Source organism: Cinclus cinclus, chromosome 3 (assembly GCF_963662255.1).
Source record: "Cinclus cinclus chromosome 3, bCinCin1.1, whole genome shotgun sequence".
In the NCBI taxonomy this organism is placed as follows: domain Eukaryota; kingdom Metazoa; phylum Chordata; class Aves; order Passeriformes; family Cinclidae; genus Cinclus; species Cinclus cinclus.
The window spans coordinates 100876536-100895685 of record NC_085048.1 but is presented as its reverse complement, the minus strand read 5'-3'; the positions used below and the strand labels follow the sequence as shown (position 1 = coordinate 100895685).

At 41.1% G+C, this 19150-nt stretch overlaps 1 protein-coding gene across 1 annotated transcript in view; it reads left to right on the top strand.

Annotated features, from left to right (window-relative positions):
* Positions 1-4843: 4843 nt before the first annotated feature.
* TASP1 (taspase 1) overlaps positions 4844-19150 on the top strand; it is a 77154-nt gene continuing 62847 nt past the window's right edge. Inside the window, exons 1-5 of the mRNA XM_062490564.1 lie at positions 4844-4864; positions 7501-7718; positions 9196-9263; positions 10515-10583; positions 18785-18905. Of these exons, the coding sequence (XP_062346548.1) occupies positions 7574-7718; positions 9196-9263; positions 10515-10583; positions 18785-18905 (403 nt within the window). The 5' untranslated portion in view covers positions 4844-4864; positions 7501-7573. The remainder of the gene's footprint in view (positions 4865-7500; positions 7719-9195; positions 9264-10514; positions 10584-18784; positions 18906-19150) is intronic.

Sequence of the window (19150 nt, the reverse complement as noted above, 5' to 3'; positions counted from 1 at the left end):
GCACTGTCTAGAATAACGAGGGCTTTAAAGAGGAAAAAAAAAGGCAGCAAAGCAACTCGCAAAGGGATTTAACCTCAGGTTAAAATCTGTGAAAGAAGGCCAAAGATTTCCTGAGGGTTTGTGGACTGCATGTTATTTCCTTGTAGTTTGGTCCAACAGAATAGGAAGCACCTGGTAATGTGGAAGTCAAAAGCTGCTCTGCAAAAGCCACATAATTTTGTGTGCGAAAACACGTGTTGAAAAAAATTGCGTTGAAAAAACTTGCAGTTGTTCCTGACATATTTTGTATTGTTAAAAAACCTAAGGTTAGTCTTTGAAAAAAAAGAAGTCAATAATACAAAAGTGGAAGCACATCTTTATTGGGGAAAAAAAGCCATAGAAAGGGTTTCTGTGACTATTAGGCAGTCCAGGAAGGAACCTTCTGAATTCCTGGGGGAAATCCTATGTAGGACGATTAGGATGTGGTGGAGATGGAATAAAATCTGGGGGTGAAAAAGTTTCCAGATGTGCCTATCCACAGCAGGGGAGTTTGGACAAGATGCTCTTTAAAAGTTCCATCCAACCCAAACCATCCTACGGTTCTACAATTCTTTGGTTCTCGCCAGTTGAGTGCAAATCCCTGCTAATGTTTAATACACAATATATCCTGTGTTCACCACAAACATGAAAGGAAATGGTGCTTCTCTTGGCGACAGCAAGAAGCGAAAACAATCTGTCACCAGTTATTATTGCTACGAAATGCATTTTGGCTAGAGAATGAAATTGGTTGCCTTAGCAAGTCCTGCAGAGACGTAATTTGTCAAAATTCCATTTAAAAATTTAAGTCTGGTGGGCGAGCTCCTGCCGGCTGCCCATGGTGAGGGGAATGGGCTGAGGGCGACGGACTGAGGGAGCTGAGGACAGTGCCATAAGGCGGGCGCGCGCAGGCCCTCCGGTGACGTCATGAACCACTACGGGTGACATCAAGGGCCGCGGGGTGGGAGCAGGAGGCAGCGCCGCGGGGCTCCTCGGCCAGCCTGGGTCAGGCCTCTCTGTGGAACCTGAACCTGCTGGGGAACGAACTCGGCTGCTGCCACTGCCACTGCCGCTGCCACTGCCGCTGCCACTGCCGCTGCCACTGCCCCTGCCACTGCCACACGGACATCGGAGCGTTGGCACCTGCCTGCTTAGGATTCATTTTGCAGTGCGGTCAGGGCTTTGGGCACCTTCCCCTACTCCAGGTTGCTCAGAGCCCCATCCAACCTGGCCTTGAACGCTTCCAGGGGTGGGGCAGCCACAGCTTCTCTGGGCAAGCAGTGCCAGTGCCTCACCACCCACACAGCTCAGAAATTCTTCGTAATATCTAATCTAAACCTACTCTCTGTCAGTGTAAAGCCATTCCCCCTCGTCCTGTCACTCCATGCTCTAGTGAACAGTCCCTCCCCATCTTTCTTGTAGGCTCCTTTCAGGTACTGGAAAACCAGAGTTAGGTCACCCCGGAGCCTTCTCTTCTCCAGGCTGAACAATCCCGAATTTCTCAGCCTTTCCTCAAGGAAAGCTGCACCATCCCTCTGATCATCTTGGTGGCTGCCTCTGGCCTACTCCAACAGCTCCATGTCCTTCCTGTGCTTGGGGAGACCAGATCTGGACACATCCCTGGAGGTGGGGTCACACCTGAGTGGAGCAGAGGGGCAGAATCCCCCCTCACCTGCTGCCCACAGAGATTTGGATACAGTCCAGAACTGGGTTGGTTTCTGGGTGGCCAGAGCACATTGCCACATCATGTCCAGCCTCTCATACACCAGCACCCCAAGTCCTTACATCATTTTTATTCATGTTCTTCAGGAGTCACATTACTGTGTATTCCTCCACTGCTCTTTCATAAGCTATATAGATGCAGAACAGCAAACTCTATGACAAGGAGGGTCAATATCAGGATTGATGAAAGGATGACAGCCAGGAAGAGAACTGATAAATACAAGGAGAAGCTTGAAAGTGAAAGGATGGGTCCAGTGTGATCTTACAAAGTGGAAGCAACAGTTGCCTAAATTAAATGTAAATGGACATTAATAATATTTTGAGATAGTAGTGGTTTGACCAAACTGACCTGATGAGGAGGAAGTGTTACGAAATTATTGAGATAAATCAACCATATGTAAAAATATTCTGAGACCCAAATATATGGAAAAGCCTAACTAGGATTCTCAGTCTGGAGTTATGCTTCTAGTTAGTCTTTAAGTGGCATCTATTTTCAAATGCAATGGCAGAGGGAGACAGAGCAGCGACTTGCTCAGACCCTCTAGCCTGGCCTTGCCTTGACATTCCCAGGCTCTGGCTGCCAGGCAACAGACTTGTGACACGGCAGCCGATGCCACCACCTCGCTCAGAGCCCGTGGGCACTGCTCAGCTCAGCTCGGGCTGAGGGCCAGCGATTGCAGCTCCTCAGGCAGCTCTGCCATGCTCCGCCCGGGGCTCTCCGTGCTCCTGGGGCTCTGCGTGGCCTCGCTGCTCCCCGGCACCCCCAGGGCTCACAACTGGGCCGCCAGGAGCACGGCCCGGCTGCCCGTGCCAGCCCAGCACGGGCAGCAGCGTGGGGACACCGGCACAGGCAGTGCCAGCCTGTGGTCCCTGCAGGGGCATCGCTGCACCTTCTTAGCCCTGACCCTGCTGCTCGCCGTGCTCTGCCTTGGCCGCAGCCTCTGGAGAAAAGCCCAGAGGCGGAGGAGAGAGGTGAGGGATGGGGACCAGGCAGGTGGCATGGTGCCCGGGGCAGGGAGCTACAACCTGTGGGGTGAGGAGTGCCAACCCCTGTGGAGAGGAAAGCCTGGGCGGGATCCTCTGCCTCTTCCCAGCCCCGTGCCCCAGCCCAGAGGCAGAGGTAGGGCTCAGCTCCCTTCCTCCCAGGAGGAAGCAAGGGCAGGCTGAGCCACCTGAACAAGACAGAACCTATCCGAGGGCTTCTCCACACACCCTGCAGCCTGGGACAGCCCAGCCAGGCCCCGGATTCCCCAGGAGAGCCCGAGGGAGCCCAGCCCCCCACAGCCCCCGTGCCCCTTTCATTGTGCTCCCGTCCCTGTGTCTCCTAGCAGAAGGCCTGGGCACGCTCAGCCTGGACAAGGAGCTGCTGCCTGGCTGACTGCTCCCCCGTCAATGACGAGGTGCTCTGCCGCCAGCAGCAAAACTCTGCTTCCATCAAGAGCCTCCTGAGGCACCTGCGCCAGCGCTGCCTGCGGGGGATCGCACTCCAGAGAGGAAGGAACAAAGTGGGGAAGGACTTAGACGAGGAGGCAGCGCTTTTCTCTGATTGAAAAAACAGCACCTGCTAGGCAAATGGAGCAACGTACTGCAAGATTACTCTGCAGCTTATTATTATTAAAACTTTTATTTAGAAAGACAGCTTTTATTAGTATTGAATGAATTCATTGTCAGAGAGGTATCGTAGAAATTTTATTAGCAAAAATCGTTGTGTGGCTGAAGCAGGTGATTTTCTGACAGCTTGCTTGCAGGCAGTGAATGACACTGTCCACTGCTGCAGGAACCAGTATAACAGCTACATTCTGGGCTTACTAATACGAAAACATAACTGAGGAGTTAAAAATCTACATCATCTAGAGGGGTCAGGATAATCTTTTGTATAATATATATCCTTTCACTTCTCATAGTGGAGCTTGAGCAAGAGATCAAGTGAATTCTGCAAACAAAATAAGCTTGTCTTGATCTAATAAAAGCTTTAGAGTTTCAACTTTTAAAGGCCGAGCTTTGCAAATGAGATTTTGAGGCGTAAGCTAAAATAAATTTACAATATAATAAAATATATAATAAATTTACAGTATAAGTAAATCTATAAGGACACCTGGACTCATTTCATGGTTCTACAAAGAGGAGCAAGAGGCTGGAAATGTGGAGAACACTGGACAGTGTGGCCTGGGATAATGAAGTGTCTCATATATGCAGCTGTTCACAGGACTGATGATAATGACCATCAGGGAAGGTATCATGCAAATGGGGTTCATATACACCTGTCCTTTATCCTGGGAAGACAGCTTCAGAAAACAGTGTGTCACCTCTACAACAAAGTGGAAAGAAATTAATAAAAAATTTAATATCTCTAGCAGAACACAATAGTCAAATGCTCATGGAAGCAGAAAGATGTTTTTTTAAATCTGATTGTTGAAAGAATTCCCAAACAAGTCTATTATGAAATACATGTATTTTTTAATCAGTAAGTTGAACAGTCGCAGAAGTCACATGTGTAAATACGTATGTATCCTGCATATTGATATATGTATATTGAATATTTCATTATATATATTGATATGTATCTACATTGTATGTAGATATATAGATGGATGATATATACACATATATTGATAGACTATATCTGCATATCGATAGAAATATGTATATCTACCTATAGGTATGTAGCATATTCACGTATTTGTACACTGCATATTGTATGATATATATATGATATATATGTATATTGCATAGATATATAGGTACATTACACATTCTATGTATATTGATTATATATCGATACGATATATACATATATTGATATGAGAGGTATGTCTATCGCCCTGGGGCGCACGATAACAGCATCGGCGGTGGCTAGCCATCCCCTTGAGACACACGTACCATCTGCGAGGGTGGGCTGCTTTGACGGGAAGCCGATCGTGCGGCAGTGCCGGAAAGCAGGGAGCACCTCGGCTCCCCCCCCGTACCCGGCGCTGCCCGCCATTGGCCCTAGGCAACGCCAATCAAAAGAGGCATCACTTCCGGCCGCGGGGCGCGGCCCGGCCAATGGGCGCGGGGCGCGGGCGGGACGCCTCATGCTCACCGAGGCAACGGGCAGGCGGGCGGTCCCGGATGGCGTCGGTGCAGGGTGAGTGTGGCGTCCCCACGGGGCTGCCTCGATCCGGCATTCCCGTCTCTCCCGGCACGGCCTCTGCGGCACGTCCTGCCCGCGGGACTGCGCGGGTCGGGAACGGGCCACGCCGCGAGGCGGCCGCGCGCAGGCTCGGGCGGTCCGCGCGTCCGCTGGCGGGGGTGCCCCGGGTGACGTCACCGGTTGCGGCACCTCGTGACGTCACATGGCGGGCGGCGGGAACACTGACCGCGATGGAGGCGCGGGAGAGTCGGCCTTGCCCGGCCCGGCTCTGCCCCGCGCGGGAGCGGCTGCCTCGGCCTGACCCTCGCGTGTGCTTGTGTTTGCCTGTTTAGGACTCGGAGTTACTTTGCAGTGCAGTCAGGGCATCATCGGCCTGTTGGGGGAAAATCCTTTCGGTTCCTGTTGTGCAGCAGTTACGCTGTTGTGTGTTCTCCCACCGTTTCTGCCGCTCTACAGATGGAGAGCACCGAATGTGTAACAAGGAAGGATGAAGTAAAGGGTGGTGGGAGTATGACAGCCAGGAGGGAGAACTGATAAATCCTAGAAGAGGCTTGAAAGGGAAAAGTTTGGTCCAGTGGGAGCTTAACAACTGGAAGGAGCAGGTTTGTGAATGAAAGTAAAAGGACTTAAAGAACATTTTGGGATGGGAAGGGTTTGAGGAAATTGAGCGTGTGGGAGGAAGTGTTACAAATGGAAGCGAATGAGAGAGATAGGTTGCCTGTATGTTCTCTGTAGAAATAAACACATCCCTAGATCCGGCTGTATGCACAGGCCCAATTAGGATTTTCAGCCTGCAGTTGCACTGTTACTAAGCCTTTTAAGTGACATCTCCATCTTAGTTTTCAAAAGCCATTTTATCATCATTATTGCTTTCCCTGCCACCACACTATTTCTTTCATTCCTGTGAGAGTTTAAATATTCCTTACTTGCTCCTCTGTCTCTTTACTGAAGTCTGTGCTGTGCCCTTGTTGCAGGGTGACTTTCTGTAGTGTGTTACAAGATGCAGCAAAGAGGACCAATGGTTGCTGGAACCTTCTTTAGTATTTGATAAAAAGGAAGTAAATGCAGTGATGAATGCTTTAATTTCAGTACTGAAGTTTTTTCAAGTGACCATTACAGTTGGATGTGATCAATAAAAACTTTCTCTCTGCAGAGCCTATGTATTGTTGTGGCCTTGCATTTTGTCTCATATGTATATGTAATTATGCATATGTAATTATAACAATAAGTTAATATTTAATTTTAAAAAGTAAGTTTATATATGTATGAAGATTACTAGGTATGTTTAGCGTTTAAGAAGAAATTATGGTAAATAAGTAACTTCCTCCAGAGCTGTGCTGATATTTCTTGTCAAAAGAATAGTTATGGCAAACTAGCTGTTTTGTTCTGTGGCAGTGCTGAATTTTGCTAAACATCATTTGCATAATTTGGGCCATTCAAATAGAGTGGTATTTAATTGCTGGAGTGAGCCATATAGCATTTGTAGAATCAGTGGTTTAAGTCTTATGCATTAAACATCTCATTTTTCCACTTCTGTTCACCTTCCAGTGTTCTTGGGTTACAGAATCCTTTTCAAGGTGGTAGGAGTAATGGACATTATACTGGAATGTAGAGGGGTAGAGTCTGAGAATGGTTTGGATTTGAAATTAATCTTCTTCTTAATATATAAACTATCTTAATGTATTACAGAGGTTTTCTCCATTTCTGTATTAACACTACATGTTTTTTACTTCCTTAACTCATTTAGTGTGTGGAGTGCCTCTGTTTCTGTTCTACCTGCTGAACTAGACAAATGGTTATGTGTCAGGATTAGTATGTATTAAGCTATGGATGAGAGCAGCAGGAAATACACAGAGTTTGTTTGGCAGCTCCTGATAAATTCAGCATTCTGTATTGTTACTTTTTTGTTTCATGTACTGGACAATACTGACAATATTTCCATTAGCTTTCTGTAAAAATTAGTTTCTCTAAAATCTTAAGGGTAACCATTTAAACCAATGGAGTTACTAAATTATTTGGGCTTGACTTAAGCATGTTGTGGTTCACTAGTAATCATGTAGCTCTGCTTACCCAGAGAAATATTATTTGACTGTTTTAGGCTTATTTGGTTTTGTTTTATAAATACTTCGTCATTAAAAAAAGGCATTTATTTTTCTCTTTGCCTGCTGCAAATTAGTGGGGAATAATAATAGGGAATTATAAGGGGATGGGATGAAACAGTACAGAAGAATAGGAGTTCCTTATAGGATCTTAAACAGGTATTCCCTGCAAAAGAAAGAAAAGGTGTGTTTTAAGGAGTTACTTATGTGCTGGTTAGATGTGATAGGTGGAGGAATTAGTTGTATTGTTGGAAAACAGGACACCATGAAAAGTGAAACTTATATTAGCAGTTCCTTCCAGTGTCTGGCAAGATCATATGGTTCAAGTTATGTTGTAGTGAAAAGGCTGCTTTCAGCTTGCAACATGAACTTTTATTATTTTCAGTCTCATTAATGCTGTTGGCTAGGGAGGAGGCAGAACTCAGAAGCCCTGCTTTGGAGAGGTGTGTTCCCCTTTTTCTTTCCAAGGTTATTTGTGTGAAATTATCTTTCAAAATCAGTGTCTAACATATGCATCTGATCTGGTTTTAGGATGATTTCTCTCCAGCGGTTATTTTTGAATGGAAGTGTGCTCCTTCCCAGTAGAAGATGGTGATCCTAATGTATGATCATGGAGAAGGGGATAAGTTCAGTAGAAGTGTTACCTTCCAAATCATCTCAGGTTACAGCTGTAAAAGTGGTGGTCAAAGAGCCCGAAACAAAGCAAACCCAAAGAGGGAAACGAGTGGGATTTGTGCTTGTCCATGCAGGTAAGATGTGGAAGCAGAACAGCTGGAATGGAAATAATGCATATAAAACCCCTAAATTTAAATGATTCTAAAATATCATATTCTGCTGTTGTCTGCTAAGCTTGGCAAACCTACAGAATGAGTGAGATATTTCACTCTGTTTTGTTATCGATGGAAGGGTCAAATACAGTCATTTCATTATTTATGATTTCTTGTCTAGCTTGTCCATGAGGACAGTCCAGCTAAAACATGAAATATCCTTGGGCTGTTTGTTGCAGAATTCCTTCTACCCTTCTGAAATTTTTCTTCCAAGTCTGTTTCTTTGATCTTGTTCATGTTCAAGTGAGTTAGTGTTTATTCTTTCCACATATAATGAAGGGTTCCTCTACTCAGGTCTGATAGAAAAATTATGTGTTACGTGTGTCTTGCTGATAAATTTTTCTCTCATAGGTACTTTATTAAACACTATGAATAATGAACTTAACAATGCTTATGTCTGAGTGTATATTTGTTTTGAGCATATATGTGAGTACATGAGGTGAAATAGAGGTAAGTGACCTGATCATGCCCAAAATATTTAAAAAGCCAACGTGTTACTTGCTTTATAAAATCATTAAGGTTAATAAAACAACCCCAAACCTCAAGTAATTTATTCTGGGTTGATGTCTGATGACCCTGGTATTCTGAGGGCAAATTAAATTGCTCAATATAGTGTCCTCTACTGGGTCACTTTGGTATTAGTGTTGAAGCTTATTTTATTAGAGTTTCAAAACTAATATTTCTAAAGGTGAGCAAAGTGAAGTTGAGATAAATACAAGTACATTTTTAGGTGCAAAACTTGGTAACACAGAAGTAGATGTTAAATGCGTGTGCCCGTCTTGGTTTTCTGATGCTGCATTTGGAATGGTGGCATTGATAAATTATTCATGTATGGAAATAGGGGCAGTGGCTTCAAAATAGGGCAGAATGGTTCAATACAGCAGGGTAGATATAAAGGCTTAAAATAAGAAAAAGGTGAAAAACCTGTATGATCTTCATTTCAAGGTATTCCCTGTTCTAAATCAGGAGTAAGAAGCTGTAAAAATGTAACATAAACATGAGAAGATGAGCACAATGGTAATTGTGGTATAAAGGAAATCAGAGTTTGACTTAAAACTGAGAGTTTTGCCCAATAATGGACAGTAAAGAAAAAAACTATGCTGGAAATCCTCCAATAATGTGTGAGACTTGAATGTCTTGGAATGTTTTTATGGGAAGAGATTGATGCTGACATTTATACCTGCATGTTTCTGGATATATGATCTGTGTCCTGTATTTTACTGAGTGTGCTTGATTCCGTGTTGGAATGCATAAAGTTGTCAATCATTGATAGAAAAAGGAAATGCCACTGTAATCCACAATAAGGAAGGCTGTGTCTGCCTGTGTCTTAAATCTCTGTCAACTACAGGCTGTAGTTTGCCAGGTACTATAATATATTTTACTTTTGCTTCAATTACAGGTGCAGGTTATCATTCGGAATCCAAAGCTAAGGAGTACAAGCATGTGTGCAAAAGAGCCTGCCAGAAGGTAAGTGCCACCAGCTCCACAGTCCTGTACTGGGTACACAAGAAATATCTGGACTTAGCTGTATGTGTTTATAGAGGGAAATGAGGGAAACCAGAGCAGAAACAGTTAACATGATCCAGAGACAGGACAGCGCATGGCTATGAGGTGCAGCAGCCTCCTCATCAGTGCTGGCAAATAGCAGACACAAAGGAACAGTGGGAAAACAGGAGAAGGTCTCAGTGCTACAAGGAGTATTCCTACAGCTTCCTGCGCTTCTCTGGGGTTTCTGGAGCTATGTATGATGTCTGTATTTTGAATTCTTCCATGTCCACTCTTTGGAGATTACTTAAACTCTAGCATCCAAGGTGTTCTGTGAACGCAGGGGTTTTTAGAATTATTTTCTTCTTGATACCTCTTACCCTCTTAATAGGAAGGGAGGTAGGAAAAACAGAACCAAAAAAAAATCGAAGCTGGAGAGGGAGAAATGGCAAGATGTTTAATTTCCAGTGAAATTAATATGTTTTCATCTCTTCCAAGAACTTTGCTTTGGAACTGGCAAGTCCTGTCTTTTAAGTATTGAATGTGTTGCTGGAAGACCTCTCCCTAAAATTTTTAATGTCTTTTGCTTTCTCCTGGGAGACGGAGCTTGGGAGCTTGGCCGGATTTTTGGAAGAGTCTCAGAGTTGGTCTGTGATAATTATCACTTTGTGTTACAGCTTGTTGTTCAATCCTAATACCAATCTAATACTGTAATGAGAGGCCTCACAAATCATCCAGACTTAACACTGGCTTTATTAGCTGTGGTGAAAGAGATTTTCTAGGTAGTTATGTGAGGTCTGCTGTTGAATTCAAGTACAATTTGAGATTCTGTGTGGCTACTCTTGAGCTGAATAACCAACATGAGTAACTTCTGTGAAGAACAATTTCATCTTGCAGCCAGAGTTGTTTTCTGGGGTTCCTTGAGAAAGCTTGGCTGTAAGATCTTGTTCAGTATGGATCTAATAAATACTATCAGGCTCTGCAAGTTCATTGTTTTGTGTGTATATAATTTGAAGGTAACATTATCTTACTGTCATAGTAGTAAAATCATACCTTCAGATCTGCCCTCACATGGTTCATACTGACTTTTTCTCGTGCCTCTTGTTCTTGTACCCTCCTATATTTTAAACTAATTTGATGAAAATTTTGTTTTATACAGGACTAGGAAAAGGTAGGTCTCAGTCACAGAATAATAGAATTTCCTAATAATTGGCTAAAACTTGTGTTTTACAGGCAATTGAAAAGCTACAGGCTGGTGCTCTTGCAACAGATGCAGTGACTGCAGCACTTATAGAATTAGAGGTATGAAATTCTGACTAGTACTAAATATGTCTCTTGAGTGAATCTTGCCAGACCTTTCTGTAGGGGGGGTATTAAATGGGAAATTCAGTGGATTTTTTTTTTTTTGGTGCTACACTTACTTTATCTTTTGCTTTTCCACTATATTTTGGTGTAAATATGTTTAAATACCTTATAAAAAGGCAAACTGGATAAAAGTTTTCTAATTGGTGCAATTTGGTTGTCATCTTAGGTATGCCTTATCAGATAGTCTTCACCCTTTAAGAATAAATGCAGCGATTAAAGATTTATTGAACACTTTGGAAGGAATTTTATTGCTTTATAAGGAACTCAGGACTTACTGAGCTACAGACAGATTGATCTGGCTCTGCTTCTTAGAGAGGGGAAAAATATCCTACTGGTTCTGATTATTATGACAAAATATGTGCAGCGGAATAGGGCAAGTAATGCTTTTATTTCAAAACAGTCCTTGTTAATTAAGATAGAACATCTTGATGAGGTTTTTGGAAACGTGTCTTTTTGGAGTAATGAGATATTTATAGCATCTGCCTTCAGTGAAGGTCCCCATGAAATAATGTAGGAGTGAGTAAAGCTAAATACTTCTGGGAGGTAAATGAGGCAGTTTGGTTATTGTCCCAGATCCACTAATCCCTCTTGAAAGTAATGATGGAAGCAGGTATTCTTCTCCTGTAAGTAGTAAGTAATTGCTTCTTCCTCTCCAATTTTATTAGTAACAAAAAAGGAAGGCAAGTTAAGTGTTGTAGTGTAAAAATAATTTCCTGTGCTTGGAATTTGTTGTAGTATTCCAAGAGGATTAGCAGTGGATTTGCTTACCCAGATGTTGGGAAAGTGTTCATTAATGTACTTGATGGGGTTAGCGTAAGGCAGGCAGTAGGTGCATACTTCAGTATGTGTTAGACATGCTGACTGGGAGTCAAGGCTTCAGTCACACTGTGAACTTGGCAAGTGCCTTAGCTTTTAGCACTCCTGTGGGTCTCACTGAGCTATTCAAATATGCTTTCATGTCTTATCTTACACATTGGAATATAGCTCACAGAGAGCAGCGGGTATCTCTCCAATTGAATTATTTACAGTACACTTCCCTGAGCTCACTGAGGCTGCTCTTGCTCCACAGGACAGGTTTGTGTGTCAGCTCCCTCCTCAGTGGAAAACAAAAATAAAAATCTACTTTGGGTTGTGATTTTTATCGTGTTCCTGAGCTACAGAGGAAAACTTATTTTGAGAAGCTTCACCAGACAGTTACAGATATTTTTGCAGCTGTGTCTGGGGTAAATATTTTATGTTTTGTTATCCCCAAGAGACTTTTACTTTAATAGATTTAAATACTCTGAAGTAGCTTCTGTAGAAGAAGTTATGGCCTTAAGATGAAATGAAATATTTTTTTCCAAATAGTCCAATCAGAAACCTTTTTCTCCTTGTCTGTCTTGCTACTACTGTGCCTGCCATCATTCCACTTTCTGTTCTGCAGTTGCCTTAGGTAGTATTTTTACATGTTCTGTTGCACAAAACCTTTTTTTTTTTTCCTTTTCCCTGTTTTTAAGACAAAATGTTATTTTGTTCAGGTTGTACTGCAGTCATTAATGTAATTATTTGCTTTCATTTATTCGTTAAGTGACTTGTATAATCTCCTAATTGAGGTTTCTGTCTGTTACTGGAATAGGGAGTACTGGGTTTGAGATTTGGGCTTCTTGTAGATTAAAGTAGTTAGTTAGGCAGTTACATTGCGGAAAAGTCAACTTTGTACCCAAGCCAGAAAATGGTGTGGTTTGCAGTGACAGTTTTTTGGATCTGGTGTGAGAAACTCTCAAATGTTAGACTATCAGCTTCCAAAATATGGAAAGGTTTGTATATACTCATACCTCAATCTGAATACCATCTCCAGACAACTCTGTCATTTCTGGAGCTGCATCTTCTGCTTTAGCACTGGTTGTTTTTCTGTTGCTCTATGGAAAACAAACTGCGTGTGGGAAGTCAGTAAAGGAATCAGAATAGTTTTTCTCATTAAGATTTTATGAGTATAAAGATAGGTTTGTGTTGACAATCTCTCTAGTGAGCTGTCACTCCCTTTTAATTATGCTTTAGCATAAACCTAATGTGTTTTAGCATTTAAAGTTGGCATATACATAATAAAAATCTCTGTGAAACTGCTTGTTTCCTTGTCTCTCTATAACACAAATAAAGGTGTAGAACAACAAATGATTGTATTAAATGATAACAGATTTCATTGTGAAGTATCCTGACTGTAACTTACTGATATATTGGTTTCTGTAGGACACATTGCTACAAGTTTTTCAGAAATATTATTCACTTTTACAGTTCTCTCAGATTTTTAATGCTGTATTCCAAACATTTGTAGTCCTTGCAAGGCACAAATATGTTTTCGTGGAAATTTCACCGAATGTGAATTTTTTTCCTCAGTTCCGCTCAATTACAGAACTCATGTTACACAGGATTACAGCTCGTCCAAAAGGCATCACTTCAAAGACTTGTTGAGGCACAAGAGTTACTCTTGATCTTTTATGAGCAAGCTGCCAGTTTGCTTGTGGTATGCTGTCTGTGTTTTATTTTTTCAGGCTCTTAAGAGCAGAAAGAGCAGCCTTTCGCACAGCAGGACTGTGCGACTCTCAAGTGAAATGGTGTTCTGTGAATATGATAATAATGCTAATAGTTAACTAGTGGAAAAGGTGGATTTCTTTTACAAAGGAACAAGACTGACACAGAATCTTGTTAAAACAACTGTGCTGGTCTTCATAAGCATCAGCTGTATTTGATAAGATCATTAAGGCAGCTGTGTTTTCTGGTTTGAGAACTCTGGCATTGCAGAGAAACAAATGCACATGTTACCTCTGTCAGCCTTTGGTAATTATCTGGACAAGGTATTTCATAAGACACAGTATTTACTCTGTTTATTTCTGCAAAGACATTATTGCAGTACTGTAAAGTTTTTGCACTCTTGCTATCACCATGTGATGCCTGGATTTTTCTTGAAACGCAATGAAATTATTAAACAGGTTTGTTTTGTGGGGGAGAGGAGACCCCATACAACTCTCTTAACATGTGCTGTTAAAAACAGATGTTGATTTGCATTTATGTCTGACTGTGAGAAAATCATGCCATTTCAAGCTTTTCTTTGACTATAGACCACATAATGAAGTCTACTGATCAGGTACTAGAGATAGGAACATAGTCATTGTAAAGAATGATGAAGATTTCAAATTGTTTCTAAGTTTAGTGTAATTCTTTATTAATATGTATGTGGATTACTTGTTTCTTTATCTGACTTCAGTGCAACATTCTTTATGAACATCATTTAAATTTGGAATATGATTGATGGGGAAGTGGATGTTACATTTTGGGTTCCAATCTCCTTGCTACTGAAATTGCTCCATTTATTTTGCATGTTGTTTTTGTGGAACAATGCAAAGAATTTTTTGAACTAGTTGTTATACTCAAGCAGTGTTTCTATGGTTGTCAGCAAAATTCTGTAGTGAAAGAACCTTTTCTTTTCATGAATTGTTTTTTTTCTCTGTTTTTGTTTTTTGTTTATTTTCCTAATAATTAATACTTGGATATACAGTCCTAGTCCCAAGTATTTCTCTTTCAAGCAGAAGCATCCTTGTTGTATTAAGGCAGTCACCATAGATGAACTTCTAATGGAAGATGTTAATTCTAGTTAAAAGCAGTACTATGGTGTTTTGCTGCAGAGTGGCAGACAGTAATTTGTGACAAAAGTGTTGTCTAAAAACAGTTTTGCTCGTGTAATTGAAAGGGATGTGATTCATCTTTGTAGACTATTGATTGTCATGAAATTCTCACAGAAAAATAACTTTTAAAATTATAGTATGGGGGAAGAAGTGCCTGTAGACTTTGAATTTGTTTTAGAAGTTACACATAAGCCATGGCCAAAACTGTCCCAAAGATGGATGGAATGTTCTTTCATGTTCACTGAAAACTGAGCATTTTAACTATTTGGCTAGATATGTTACAGAGCTGAGTAACATTTTTCAAATATTCCAAATTTGACCATGGCTATAAATTTGTGGATGCCTGTATTTGCTGCCAGAAGATTTCTAAATACATTTTGAAGTAAAAAGGGTTCTAAGAAAAATTATACCCTAGGAGGCTTGAGAGTTTTTGCAAGATTGGTAGCTTGGGAAAACAGAACTCTTATTTCTCGTCTCAAAGCTTTCTCTTACTTCCTTTGGTCCAGGTTTACATGGTAGGTTGGAGATATGTTGTGGAGGCCCATGGGTCTGCCACGGCTCTACCCATAGCCTTGTCCTGGTGGGATGTCCCTTGAATGGGATGTTCCTTGAGTGGGCTGTGATTAGCTTATCTCAACCCTCCTGGAAGGATGCTCCTTAGGTTGGCACACCTTTTCTTATCATGGTGAACTATCCCTGAACAGTTTCTGTTATCCCACCATGCCCTAGTACCCAAGTTAATCCTTTGTAACCCATTGGCCTTTCCACCTTGGTACCACCCTTGCTGTCCCCCATAAAAACCCCAGTATTTCCCTCAGTTCAGCAGGGAACAGTCGTTCCTGGCTCCCTTCACAGAGCTGCTGGATAATAAAGGAATCTCTGTGGAATTCACCATACGACTCTTCCTGCTTCCTGTCTCTCTGTCCCTGAGTTGGCCTGGGATAGCCTCGCAAGCAGAGCTGGAATCACTGAGCTGAAATCACTGATCAGAGCTGATCACCTGTGGCCATGGCCATCGCTTGCTGAGGCTTGTCTGGCAGCTAGGAGACCAGCCAGAAGACCCCCTAGATGGCAGTTCCTTGTGGGACTCTCTCTGGGAAGGTTGGTGGCTTCCTGGGTCTGGAGCATTGGATCTTCAAGGACCACCTAGCAGCCTTCAATACTTTGTGGAGTAATTGCCAGGAAGTCTAGTATTTTTCACATAATTGAAGAGTTACGTATTGTTAAAATGCTTTTAATAGCTATTTTTTTGGTCTTTTCTCTCTTCTTTCTTGCTGTTCTATTGTAGCAAGGCTTGCTGTTAGCATGCAAAGATCAGGCTTGGTTTGCTTATTTGTCTTTTTCAGTTTTCTTAGAAATGAAAGCTGATTGCTGCTTGTGGTTTTAAATAAAAGTATGTTCCTGAAGATAACTTTTTCTCTTTTGCTGTCCTCCCTTTTCCTGGACACATGCTTCGGTTGGGTTCTTCCCCATTTTATGGTAGTCAGGTCTTGCAGTGCTGCATTTTTCTGTCTGAGGGTATGAAGAGACTTTCACTTAGGTTAGTTTGTTTATTCCCTCTTTGAAGGCCTTCATGCTTCTGTTTAAGTGTTTCTGCATTCCTTGAAAGTTTTGAATTTTCATTTCAAAATGCACCTTAATATGTTACATTTTTGCACTTGTACATCAGACTCTTGAAATCTTTTGGTTAGACTTTGCAGAGATTCATGTTTTCAAAAAGTGATTGTATTTGTGTGGTGTGCTTCATGTCTTTGCCTGTTCATAGAAGTAGGTGTGAATGTCTTGTTTCCATTCTTTAAATAAAGGTTATCCCCTACCTTGTTTCAAAGGCTTTTATCTCACCTCAGAGACACTCATAGATATAAAAAATTCCATGGGTTCACACCCAGTTTCTCTAAAGATGTTTTCAGATTGTCTTTCAGATGTGTGAAGTTAAGCCATCTTCTTAGGAATTCTGAGACTGTTTTCATAATTGAATGTAATCTGATTCTAAAGCTAATTGAAACTCCACAGGAATTTTGAACAGATGCTTGGAATTTGGTCTTTATTTCTTTTTACTGGAGAAGGTACTCATGTTGTTACTGATAAGATTCCTTCTGAGTATTAATATGAGACTTACCTACAAAAGAGTCATCTACAATTTGGCATGGAGTTCTTATTTATTTGAAATTCTGTAGCATTCTGAGAAATATTTTGTGGGGAGAAATAGGTGATGTTCCCTTTGTCTTCACGTCCTCTGAATGAATTATTTCTTGGTGCATGCTTGAGGCTGTGCCAGTGGAGGTGCTATGCCGAAGCATGTAGCATATATAGATCCTTAGAAAGAAAGTGAACTCTGTGTCCTGTATTTTTTCCCTGCCCTCTTTTGATAAGTACCTTTACTAGATGGTGGAAGCCTTTGTGCCTTGAGTGCAGAAGGATTCTAGACAGTGTTACCAGGACTTATTTTCTGGTGGTTCCTTCTTTCTCCCTTTATTTGGCTGTGACATCTGTTCTTAAGATAACAGCTGTCTCTGCTTTGTGGCAGTGACAAATCTGTGGAGCACAGCATATTTCCTCTTTGCTAATTCTTTTGAGTATAATGCACTGAGTGAATGTGTTTGACATCAGAGATTTGTCTCCAGATTCACAGGCCCTCTGATTACCTGGGGCAGACAACTTGGACAGCACTAGGAGCAAGTATTGTTCATCCTAAGCATTCCTGGTTTTACTGTGTCTTCCAAGTACCTTTCACTGTTTGCTTTCAATTCCTTCTACCACTTCTCTGCTCCCCTTTTTACTAAAACTTCACTGACTCAATTTTCTTCATATATGTAGATCCTGGGGAGCAATGAAGCCAGTTAAGCCAGTGGCTACTCTGAGTCTTCTGCCTTTTCAAGGTTATTATCTGTTTCTAAACCTACTTTCCTCATCCTTCTTCTTTCTGCTGAAAATTATTTGTGCACTCTGGACTGTAAATGTTTCATCATCCTAAAATCTTTTCAGATTTACTTGCTGTGAGGTTTAGCTTTCAAAATGAATAACAAATTGAGTGTGCACAGTTAATTGGAAGAAGTGTTGCAGTGAGGTATAAAATAGGATAAAATCTTGTGCTGCTTCAGAAGGAAAAAGCAGAGAATGAAGGCCAGTTTCATGATTATGTATAAGTCAGGGATCTTATATTCATGATTCTTCAGAAAGATACTGTTTTGGTGACTCAGCTACTGAGAACCCTTTACATGTCTCTGTAAATTTGAATCAACATCTTGCAGAACAGATTTTGAAATGTACTCACTACTTGCTCATTTGAAAGTTAATCAAAGCTAACTGACATTAGATTTATTTTTCATTTCTGTGTGCTCACCTCTCTTATTTATTTAAATTAATTGCAAATTAGTGCACTCAAAACCCATCCTGTTAATTTTAAATGTATGACAGAACTTTGAGCTATTTCTAGTAATTGGTTTCTTGATTCAGCTTTTATTACTCATCAGTGAAATGAGATGTCATACTTCTACAGTACATGTTCACACGTGGTCTAGACAAACATTGTTCTTTGTCACATTAGGTTGTTACTCTTGTAATTTAAACATAGGAAACTCTGAAAGCATGCAGCATCTCTCTGAAATTGGATGTAGCTATTATCTCTCCTTGTCCTATATTCCTTCATCTAGAAGAGGGGATTGTACTGAGCTGGCAGTGAGACTGTTGGTCTGTGTTACTTTGAAATTTTGTGATTTTAAAGTCATAGGGATCTCTAATGAAATGGAAGGGTAAAAATAGGGTTTAGTTCTAGCATGCAGAGCTTAATCTTTTGACAACCTTGGGTTTGTTAAAAGACACAGAAGGTATTGACAAAAAAGAAGTTAGGTTTATGATGTTGTTAAAATGTTTTTCCATAGTTTCTATGAAATAAATAATAATTTTTAGCCAAGAAGCTTCCAGGCCACAGTCTCTGTGCTAATGGTCAAATAGGAATTTTACAAAGTGAATTGTTAGTGATGCCAGTTCTTAATTTCTGCATGTGGTGCTGTAGTCCTGGACTTAGAATGTTCAGGAAAAGGACGGGTCTGTTTTGCTCTAGTGTCATACTTAGTAGTTTCAAAGGTAGACTGGTCTGTGCAGTGATTGTAAGATGTTACTTAAATGTTACTTGATGGGTTGAGGACCAAGCAAACTGTGTACTTTGGGGGAGGGAGAGATTTTCACTCCTATTTTAAGGCTTTTCCTTGCATAGAAATGATTGTTTTAAATTTTTGAGCGATTGGTTTTTGTCTTAGTGCATTATAACATTTGAGATATCACACCCTACAGAGGTGTAAGGTGTCCACTGCAGTAATTTTAGGTGCTCTGTTCAAAGTGCCCTTGTTTTTGTTGTGGAAGATTAAACTACTGAAGTGAGAAAATGCACTGTACCAAGATCAGTGTTATCAGTTATACAGAGGTTTTGATCTAGTTGTTTATGGATGTGGCCTTATAGTGTTTTATTCTTATTTTTAGGATTCTCCTTTTACAAATGCAGGATTGGGATCTAACCTAAACCTTCTGGGTGAGATAGAATGTGATGCCAGTATAATGGATGGAAAGTCATTGAATTTTGGAGCAGTTGGAGCACTGAGTGGTATGTTAAATATGTATTATGAAGCTAACTACTGATTTGAGTGCAAAGATCAGTTGTGTGTGTTTTTGTTACTGTTTCAAAGGGGAACACATTTTAAGTTCTACTGTGTTTGAATAAATTCTGCTCCTTTAAAAGAGGAGGCATTCCTGCTCCCTGAAATGCTGGTTTATGTTGATTTCTTTGTCTAACATGTTGTCTTATTAGTTCACTGATATTCTTTTGATGTAGCACAATTGTGTGATACC